The sequence below is a fragment of the Rattus norvegicus genome, chromosome 19 (assembly GCF_021556685.1).
Source record: "Rattus norvegicus strain SHRSP/BbbUtx chromosome 19, alternate assembly SHRSP_T2T, whole genome shotgun sequence".
Lineage (NCBI taxonomy): Eukaryota > Metazoa > Chordata > Mammalia > Rodentia > Muridae > Rattus > Rattus norvegicus.
Genome location: NC_141552.1, coordinates 28,679,571 through 28,690,000, shown reverse-complemented (window position 1 = coordinate 28,690,000; position 10,430 = coordinate 28,679,571). Strand labels below are relative to the sequence as shown.

Genomic DNA, 10,430 nt, shown 5'->3' with positions numbered 1-10,430 from the left:
CCTGGGAAGTACCTCACAGTCTCCTTCCTACACACCCTATGTGTATACACAGGCAAGAACAGGCATGTCCCGTGTGTGAGCAGGGGGGTGCAGCCATACACACACTCACAGGCCCTGAAATGTCTTGCTGCTTTCTTCTAATCTTTTTCCTCAATGAGGCCCCTAACTCTAGAAGCCAGAACAGATACTGTCCTCTGCTGAGGAAGCTTCATGAGCCTCTGGACTAGACTAGAGAGAGCTGACCATAGGTTTGGGACATACAAAGGAGGACAGGTGACACAGAGTTTGAGACACTTTCCTGGGCCATGATTGTGAGGGTTGGGGGCAGAGACACAAGACACATACACACATGCAGAGAGAGAGACAGAGGCTAGGGTAAGCAGCTGTTCCTTGTATGCCAGCGGCTGCTCTTTTGACGTCCCGACCAATACCACAGATATGCAGGCAGTGTACCTTATGTGCTGTGCACACAGCTAGGTGCTGGCGAAGCAGAGGCCCAGATGTAGCCCCTCAGTGTCCTCCTGGAGCTTATGGCGGTGCAAAGAGGCTCAAAAAACATTTGCATCTAATATTGGCAACTCTCATTCCAGACCTGAACTTGCTCCAGACGGAGGCTGTGCCTGTGATCTGGATTGGTTTTTCATTTAATAATAGATATCGCCATGAGTGCCATTTTCTGGGCCAAGGATACTAAGGCAGAAGTGAGTCAAGGACACACATAAAAAAAAACCTGCGACATAAATGTCTCCTCTGACACTTTATATTCCACCCTCTACATCTGTAGACAATCATTCAAGATGAGGAGACTAGAGAGACAGGAAGGAAGTGACATCTCTCTTGACATGGCACTATAGTCTTCCCGGATGAAAAGAACTTTCTGGAAGCAAGCCATTTCATTTCTCTGACACTCACCTATACATTGATTGGGGGTTGATTCCTGCCCTCTCTTTGTGCTGGGGGCGGGGGAATCCTGGGGGCTTGGGGTATATAACTCTGTGCCATTGTAATTCCAGGGATTTACAGTGGGGGCTCAGTGGATGCCATGCAGATGGGGATTTTGAGCTAGGGGACTTGGTTTTGGTGACTCGAGCCATGAAGAAAGATCTTTCCCAAGAAATTGTATTCAGACAATGCTACCATTGTGAAGGTTTTCTGACAGTTCATGGGTAATGGGTTGCAAGGGACACCCCCCTCTCCTAGAAAAGACAGATGTAGGATAAGCTATGGACGTGGGAGTCCTTGATAGAGGTGGTAGGGCTGGCTGCTGGGGAAAGGAGAGTCACCCAGGATGCTGTGTGGAGGAAAGAAGCTTGGCCATCAGCAGAATGGTATCTGAAAGGATCTGCTTAGAAATCTCCTTCTTGGGGGTGAGGCTTGACCTTGTTTACTGAGATATCCATAGGCACACAGTGGGAGCACGTGTCACATCTTTATAATAAATATAGGTCGTATACTGAGGGGAAGACACAGGGAAAGAGAAGGGAGGAAAGGGACAGCAGCAATTAAAAAGTACTCCAAGAAACTTGAACCAACAGCCAGGGAGAAGGACTTCCTAAAGCTGAGAAGGATTTCCTAAAGCTCAAGGTACTACCTGGATTTGATTCACGGCCAGGTAGAAGAACATGGACTCTGACAGCTGTGGCTGTGGCTGGATGGCATGCGGTCTGCCCAGTGACTCATGGCCTTGAGTTTACACCCACCGCATGGCATTGTAACCTCACCCTCTCCGAGCCTCGGTTAACTCCCAGACATGGCTTGTGATCTCCGCTCAATGGATGAAGGAGAAGCAATTTGTCCAATGGAGGAATTATGGGGCTGGTTCATGCGTCCAAGGACTGCAGCAGGGAATCAGAGGTTGTAAGGGAGGGGCTGGAGGCATGGCTTAGCAGTCAACAGTGCTATCTGCTGTTCCTGGGTGCCCATACGGTTCAGAGCCATCTCTATATCACTCTAGTTGTGGAGGATCTGACTCCTTCTTCTGGCTTTTGAGAATATTCATTCACCCGGTACACAGACATACATGCAGGCAAAGCACCCAAACACGTGAAAATTAAAAACAAAACAAAACAAAACTTAAAAGAACCATCCGTTCCTAAATCCTGTTGAATGGGAGAAATACAAGCTTGTGCTTCTTGGTGGCGGTCTCACTGGCTGATTCTCTTAGGGATTGTCTCAGGCCATTCAATTAGGACACAGTAGTATGGGACTAAGACCTGGGTCTTCTCTAGACCCTCACCTTGCTGCCTGCTTCCTCTCTGAAGGGCCAAATCTTATTTCCCAGACCCATTCCGTGCCATTGGAAGTGGGCAGGGGATTGGTCTTTGTAGTGGCTCGCCATCTCCTTCTCCCTGTCTCTTTCCTAGATACAATGAAGTAAAGAAGAAAATGGACCCCGGTTTCCCGAAGCTCATCGCAGACTCCTGGAATGCCATCCCTGATAACCTGGATGCAGTCGTGGACCTGCAGGGCGGTGGTAAGCCACCCAGGCCTCTCTTAGCGTTCTAGGATTGCCTGACCCGAGCCAGAAAACAGCTCCTCTTTGGCACACGCTCCTGCAGGGCAATCCCAGAAAACAAACCAGTCCCTGTAGTTCAGTGCTGGGAAGGCAGCCAGTCCCCTGACCCTTGCTGCTCCAGCCAAGCTCCAGGCTATAAGACCTAGAAAGGCCCCTTACAGCTCCAGAGCCTGCAGCCACTGAAGGGAGGGCTGGGGGGCCTCCAGGGATCAGGATATGGCCTGGTGCCCTAAATTCATTCTGGGGGCTGAGCCAGGGTGTATTGGGTTTCTCAGGAGGCCTTGTAACCACATCCCATCAGAGGCGTGGCTCCACCCAAGACAAGGCAAACTCTGTCATGCTCTGTCACTCCTGCTGCAGTGACCCCCCACTCAGCTGCATGCTTCTTTGCAACGCCAGCACAGGGCCCTAATTGGAATTTGAGAACAATATTCCCAGGGAGGCTTCTGTGACTCTCTAGGATCCTGAAAATGAAGTCAGCTTGGCTTTCATGGCTTATTAGAGGAGGTCTTAATTCGATACCACGAAGGTGTGTGTGCATGTGTGTGCGCTATGTGTGGTGTGTGGGTGTGGCTGCTCTTACCATCTACAAAGCTCATTTATATATATATATCCCTGAGCTCCTGTGGGACGTTTTCACAAGTGAAGACAGAAAACCATATATACTCAGGTGCTCCATTAAGGGTTACCTTCAACCAAATACCTGTCCAAGTCCCTACTAGGGTTTTAAATGGAGTAGACAGGGTCATACATGTTTCGAGGGATTCATACATTCCAGAGCCTCTAGAGACCGGGGGGAAACCAGTAAAAATAAATAGATAAATAAATAATGCATAATATGTGTGTGTGTTTGTGTGACTGTGTGAGTGTGAATGAGTGTTTGTGAGAGATTGTGCATGCTTCTGTGCATGGGTCTGAGTGTGGGTCTATGTGCATACATGTAAGTGCTCAGTATTAAGGGCATGGATTCGTACATGTGTGTAAATATGGGTGTGGACCTGAGTATTTTGGGGGCTTGAGTATATATGTGCATGAGTGTGTAGGGTGCTGGAGTTTATGAGTGTGTGTGCGTGTGTGTGCGTGCGTGTGCTAAGTGTGTGGGGCACTGTGTATGTGTGTGAGAGTGTATATGTGGCTAAGTGAGTGTGAGCGTGTATGTGTCTGTATGTGTGTCAGTGTGTGTGAGTGTATTTGGAGGGGGCTGAATGTGGGAGAGAGTTTGTGTGTGTGTGTGTGTGTGTGTGTGTATGTGTGTGTCAGTGTATTTGTAGGAGGGCTGAGTGTATGTGTGTGCCTGAGTGTGTGTGTGTCAGAGGGCTGAGTATGTGCATGTGGGGGGGCATGATTGTTGTGTGACTGTGTGTGAGTGTGAGTAGAGCCTCTGTATGTATGTCAGAGGCTGCATAGTTACATGGGGGAACCTGTTTATGTAAGTGTGTGGGTAGTGTGTGTGTGTGTGTGTGTGTGTGTGTGTGTGTGTAAGAGAGAGAGAGAGAGACAGAGAGACACACACAGAGAGCCAGAGACAGAGAGAGAGCCAGAGACAGACAGAGACAGAGAGAGACAGAGAGACAGAGAGACAGAGTGAGTTAGTTGTAAGGAACCAGAGACAAGCGATTCACTGACAGCAAAAGGTCACTTCTCAGCCTCTGCTGACTGACCTGCCAGAGTAGGGTTTGGTGGTTTTAGATGTTTTAGAGGTTTAAAGAGAAGCCAGACATCTGTGTATTTATATGATATTGCCAGATGTGTTTTCCTCTTGGCAACTCATTCATAATTAAAGACCAAGAGAAGCAAATATTTGTTTAGACTCACATTCATACTTATGTGTAATTATATTTATACTTACATGGGCCTTCTGTTTCCTATCCCCTAATGTATGGCATACATGTTTGACTTGTGCTCGAAAAGGTGCTGTGGTCACCGATAGCATATATTGCCTAACTTAATCTCATAACGAGTTCTAAGTCGGTAGTTTTCAACCTGTGGGTTGTGACCCCTCTAAGGGGATCAATGACACAGGGGTTGTCTAAGACCATTGGAAAAAAAGATATTTACATCATGTTTCATAAGATTTGCAAAGTTACCCTTATGGTGTAGTAATGAAAAATTTTACGGCTGGGGGTTCTGTCACTACATGAGGAACTGTATTAAAGGGTCACAACTCAAAGGTTGAGAACCACTGCTCTAAGAAGCTGGTGCCCTGATCCCTGGCTTAGAGGAACAGCAACTCTGACTTCTCAGCCATTCCTCTTCCTCCAGACCGGAGGGTCTTCCCTGGTTGAAAAGCTGCTTCCCTGTCAGGCAGACCGTAACAGCTCCCTGGGACCTCCTGAGTATCATGTAAGGTCAGAGTTGGTCCAGTCCCTCTTCCTTTTCTCTCTCTCAGGTCACAGCTATTTCTTCAAGGGTGCTTATTACCTGAAGTTGGAGAACCAAAGTCTGAAGAGTGTGAAGTTTGGAAGCATCAAATCGGACTGGCTGGGCTGCTGAGCTGGCCCTGTTCTGACGGGCCGTACAATCTTCACTGCACACCGGGCCCAGGACCCTGGGGAAGGACGTGAAGAGGCCTGGTTACCCTGTCTCCTGCTCTGTAGTTAATCAGCCTTCTCCTTCACCTGGTGATTTCAGATTTAAGAGGGTGGCTTCTTTTTTGTGCCCAAAGAAAGGTGCTGACCGTATCCCTCCCAGGTGCTACTTTCTCCCACCCACCCAAGGGGATGCTTGGATATTCACAATGCAGCCCTCCTTTGGGCTGCCCTGGTGCTCCACACTTCAGGTTCTCCAGCATGAATGATCTTTTGTGGGTTACAGCACCCTCAGAGTCAACAGAGACTGTCTTAGGAGGGCACTGGTGGCTCAACAGCCTGGCACAGGGCAGTGGGATACAGGTGTGCCAAGGTGGAAACCAGAGACATCTGGTGTCTCCCTTACGGCTGCCCTGGCACTTTTACTACTTTAGCTGTTTGCTTTGTTTGCCCTTTGCTGTTTGGTTCAACCTTTTCAGTTTTCCACCACACTGCATTTTTCTCACCGAAGGACTCCGGTTGTCGGACATCACTGCACGATGCATCTGGCCTGGCCTATGGATGGCTCCCCTCCTCACTCTGTGTAGAAGCAACTCCAGTCACTTCCTCCACTGGTTGGAGGAGAACCAAGTCATCGGCTTCCTGCTCAGCCTTCTTGCTTCTCCCTTTAACAGTTCCCCATGGGAAATGGCAAAAAGTATAAATAAAGGCACCCTTTGAGTGGCGGTGCTTGGCTCTGTTTTAGCGGCTCCCGGCCAGAGGGGGAACTTAAAACGCAAATCTCTGCTCAATGCAAGGCACAGATGATGCGCGCTGGAAAGGTCAGAGGTGCCCAGTTAAGAACCCCGGAGTGAGTAGGCTTGTGTGCCTGAAAGGAGGAAGGCCTAGACACAGAGGCCATTTTGGTCTTCCTGAGGAGGAGCTGGGACACAGCAGTCATTCTGTTGGTGTAGCTGTGGGGTCTGTCAGACGTTTGCTTTCTCTTTTCTTTTCCTTTTATACCGAGAGCATCCTAGTGTTTGTGTCAATCATTTCCCTTCCCTGGGTCAGGTTCCTCATCCACAGTGGGAGCCAGTTTGCTTTCGCCCTTTTAAAATGGTAGTTCAATTTCTGTGACAGATAGTCACAGCACCCACGCCTGCTCCTCTTCTGAGGACCTTTAGGACCATCTTGACAGACTCCCCGGGGGAGAGGCAGCTGGGTCCTGAGGAAAGTGGTTGGTCGGGATCAGAGAGCAGTGAGAAACAAAGCCTGAGCTGGGCCAAATGATGAAGAATAAAATTCTCAGCCCAGAGCCGCCACAGCCACTACCCCAGCAGCAGCAGCAGCAGCAGCAGCAGCAGCAGCAGCAGCAGCAGCAGCAGCAGCAGCAGGAAGGAAGGAAGGAAACACAATTTGAGGGGGATGACGTGCTTGCTTTCTAAACAACCACAATAAATGTGGAAGTCTCTCCCACCTCTATTCCTCACCCCACCCCCACCACCCACATAGAGATTTGTCAATGAATCCCAAAACCTACTTTCCTGTGTGTGTGTGTGTGTGTGTGTGTGTGTGTGTGTGTGTGTTTCAGAAGCCCATGCCAGATCTGATAGGTTGGAAGTCTATTACCTCCCTGGTAGGTAATGGAGGGAGGCGTGGACTCAATTCCTGGGAGAGATCTCAGTGGGCCCGAAACCACCTTTACTCCTGTGTCCAGCCTACTAGTTCTGATTCTTGAAGCTCCTTCTTGAAAGTGGCAGGCTATTTGAAGAGCCTCTAGGCTGAGAAGCTTACCTAATAGCAGGGGCATAGTGTTATTTAGAAGGTTCTCTGTTACACATTCAGAGAGAACTCACTTCTTCCCCCACCATACCATCTCTTGAGTGCTTTGCTCTGAGCACTGCGGTGAATTTTTTAATCCTTACTATGTAGCCCTATGAGGTAGCAGTTACCCTCCCGCTTCTAGAGGAAGCAACTAACTCAGAGATGGTAAGTCACTAGCCCAAGGTCTCACAACTACCAGATGCGGCAGGATGAATTTGGACTGTCATAGTGGTTAAATTTGAGCACACGGCTGTCTTAGGGCTTGGAGGATTCTTCTCACCCTCCCCATCCCCCAATGCCTGCTGGGAGGGCAGTTTAGTCAGGGATGAACGGCTCGGTATTTCCATTCTTCAACTCTAGCTAGTCAGAGTTCTACCAACTAGCAACTGCGCAACCCTGGTCTCCCCCTACCCTCCCGTAAACAGGTTCAGAGACAGGCCTCGTATTTCCTCATTGTGAAAGGGAGCCAGTGTATTAAGCATTTCCTTTTTCTGAGCCAGGTTCCTCATCCACAGTGGAAGCCACTTTTTTAAATAGTAGTTCGATTTCTGTGAAAGACAGCCATCTTCATAAAGTTAACCCGTTTTGAATGGGATATTGTCTACCCCTGCTGCTAATTCCTGTCTTAGCTCGCTTTCTTTCTAACCTATACACACACCCCAAATGAAATAGGTTTACACAAAAACGAGACATTCCGTAAACTGAACACAGATAAACAAAACCTACCCACCCTGGATTCATTAGTTTACTTACTAGATTGAGAGGTGAGAGGTGTGCACTGAAAGCAGGCTCCTAGGGGGCGGGGCCAGAGCCCGAGGTGCTTTCCTGGGGGCGGGGCAAATAGAAGCTAGGTGACTCTGGCGCCTGCGCAGAAGCCCGGCGCGGCGCCTGCGGCTGGGCGTCTCTAGTTTTCGACTTGGAGCTCTTCTTCTGTATTCGACCGCTCACTTCGGGTCCTTCGCTTTGCTCGGGTCGGGCACCGGAATCCATCATGAACCGATGCGCCGAGGCGGCCGCTGTGGCGGCTACGGTGCCGGGTTCGGGAGTCGGGGACTCCGGGCTGCGGCCGCCCATGGTACCTCGCCAGGCGTCCTTCTTCCCTCCACCGGTGCCCAATCCCTTCGTCCAGCAGACGAGGATCAGTGCGGCCCGGCGGCTGCAGGTAGAGGCGCGGCGCGCGCTCAGGTTGAGGCCATGTGGTGCTCGATGGAGGAGGCTCGGGGAGAGGGCATCTGGTTGGAGGAAGATCAGTCTTGAGGGAATCCGGACTGAGAGGGGAGGTATCTGAGGGGATAGCTAGTCTGATGGAGGAGGAGTTTGAGAAGATCTCGAATCCGAAGGGCTTAGGAGGAGGTCACCAGTCTTGACACTCTGAGGGCATAGTGGGTGTGACTAGGAATTTGTCTGGAGAATTGGAAATCTGACCGGGGTGGCATCTGAGGAGATAGTGAGTCTGAAAGGGGGAGGCTGGCTGAGTAAGGGAAAGCATCTGCAGAAGGAAGAGCTGTGGATCCGACTGGAAAGGGTCATGATGGCCAGACAGGAGGAGGATGTGACGACTGAGGACACTGTGAGATGGATTGACACAAAAGCAGAAGATGCAGACAAGGCATGTCAGTAAGGAGGATCCCATATAGGGACCTATTCCTTGCCTGAGTTGGGGATGGATGGGGTAGGCACTTTGGCTTGTGGAAGTTTGTGAAGGCAGAGGATTGAGAGCTACCATATGAGAGGGTTTCAGAGTACTCTCCTTTATGTGCCCTTTGTAAAGCGGGGAGCCAGTCAGAGCCTCGTGGAGTAAGAGAAGAGGCAGAGAGCCTTGCTCTGTAGGAACAGCCAGGCTGTAAATCTGAGGCAAAGACAAACCTGGGAGACCCATGAAGGTAGATTTCCTTTTCTTCTTTTTCTTTTCTTTTGAGTCGGCCTTCACACAGCGCCTTTTCTAGATTCAAAGATGACATGACGAAGGTAGCTGCTATTAGAAATGGCCACGAAGTCGGTTGTCTTTATCTCGGAAAGGGCATCTTTTAGCATTAGTAAGTTCACTTTTTGACTTCCTCTTTGGTGAGGTTAGTGATTGGAGAAGGAGAAAGATGGATGAGAACAGTGGTTGTCTTGTCTGCAGGGGAGAAGTGTCGATGTCTCCCTGCCGGTCTCATAATTTTTGCATTGAGGCAGTGTTTATTTTTGCATTTTTCTATATAGTGCTCTAAGACTTGTGACCTCTGTAGAGGAAGCATGTTAAGCACAGAGTTCGCTCTCTCTCTCTCCCTCTCTCTCTCTCCCTCCCCCTCTCCCCACCCCTCCCCCTCCCTCTCCCCCTCTATGCGTGTGTGCATACATGTTCGTGTGTGTGTGTGTGTGTGTGTGTGTGTGTGTGTGTTGGGAGGGGGTTGATGGTGGTAGAGGGTGTTAGAGAGTAGTGATAGGGATCTGGTTGAAGACATATCTGAGAGAGGAAGATAAAAGATGCGGAGAGTAAGTTTACAGAGTTCTGCTTTATGCCTTGAATCACTTGCAATACTTCTAAGCACACATGCCACCCTTCAAGATGAACTCCAGACAAATGAGTTTATATTTAAGTGAAAATGTACCCCGGCTGTTTGGGTTCAGAGTTGAAAGGGAGGCTCAAAGCCGCATTTTAAAATACTTGTGTTGTACCTTGAGTCAGACGATTAGTCTTTAAAAATTACCTCGAAGAGCTTTTCCTAGAAACTCCACGAGAACCATATCTACTGCAAAGTGCACTGGTCACTCAGTACTCACAGATTCTGCAAATTTGGCTGCGTCACCCACCCTCCTCTAGCTGTTAGAGTTTCTCATAATCGAGCTACTTCTTCAAAGGAGTTAAATTAAATGAGGTAACGTGGCGTAATGTACTCTGGTTTGCCAATCTTAATATTGGTAATCGCTGCATGCCTGTATCGGTTCACTCTATTTAAAAGTTGCTACTTGGATTAAACCGCACAGGCATTCATTTCCTTTCTTTTTTTTTAAATCCATAATACCAGTGATACCACAGATGCATCCGTGGCTTGAATAGCATGGGTAAAGGGAGCGTTTGAATAGGTGTGGATAAAATTTGGCATGAATGCTATCTACTTGAAAGTGCAGATGTACTCTCGCACAGGTATGGTAATATACTTGGTTCAGACCTGGTTTAGTATTGGATTTTGATTGTTGTCCTCCAAGGACTGTTGTCACTTCCGCATTTCATCATAGGGCTTAAGGCTTACACTCATCCTTTCTCCTCTATGCCTTTTAAAAATGATTTATCCATTTTTATTTTATATACATTGGTGTTTTGCCCGGATGTATATCTGTACAAAGGTATCATTTCCCCCTGGAACTGGAGTTACAGAAAGTTGCGAGTGGCCATGTGGGTCCTGGGAATTGAACCTGGGTCCTCTGGAAGAGCAGTCAAATGCTCTTAACTGCTGAGCCATCTCTAGCCACTGTTTAAGGAAAAATATAACCTAATTTCTATTGTTGCAAAAGAGTTTAGAACTAAAATGACCAGTGGCGATTGATGGGATTATCTGTTCACATAAAAATGTTTGTTTGTTGTGTATACTAGAGTAAAT

At 48.6% G+C, this 10,430-nt stretch overlaps 2 protein-coding genes and 2 long non-coding RNA genes across 4 annotated transcripts in view; 2 read left to right on the top strand and 2 right to left on the bottom strand.

Annotated features, from left to right (window-relative positions):
* The window catches only part of LOC147999341 (uncharacterized), a 7,124-nt gene extending 7,070 nt beyond the window's left edge, over positions 1-54 (bottom strand). The window contains exon 1 of the long non-coding RNA XR_015643548.1: positions 1-54. This exon is cut by the window's left edge and continues 598 nt beyond it. This is a non-coding gene — a long non-coding RNA (uncharacterized LOC147999341).
* Positions 1-5,768, top strand: part of Mmp2 (matrix metallopeptidase 2) — a 27,551-nt gene extending 21,783 nt beyond the window's left edge. The window contains 2 exon segments of the mRNA NM_031054.2: positions 2,364-2,473; positions 4,905-5,768. Of these exon segments, the coding sequence (NP_112316.2) occupies positions 2,364-2,473; positions 4,905-5,008 (214 nt within the window). The 3' untranslated portion in view covers positions 5,009-5,768.
* Positions 5,181-8,116, bottom strand: LOC147999340 (uncharacterized). Its single transcript, XR_015643549.1, has 2 exons — positions 7,600-8,116; positions 5,181-6,350 (listed from the first exon to the last, which is right to left on the bottom strand). It is a non-coding gene; the product is annotated as an uncharacterized LOC147999340 (long non-coding RNA).
* Lpcat2 (lysophosphatidylcholine acyltransferase 2) overlaps positions 7,838-10,430 on the top strand; it is a 62,872-nt gene continuing 60,279 nt past the window's right edge. The window contains 1 exon segment of the mRNA NM_001271344.1: positions 7,838-8,008. Coding sequence (NP_001258273.1) covers positions 7,838-8,008 — 171 coding nt within the window.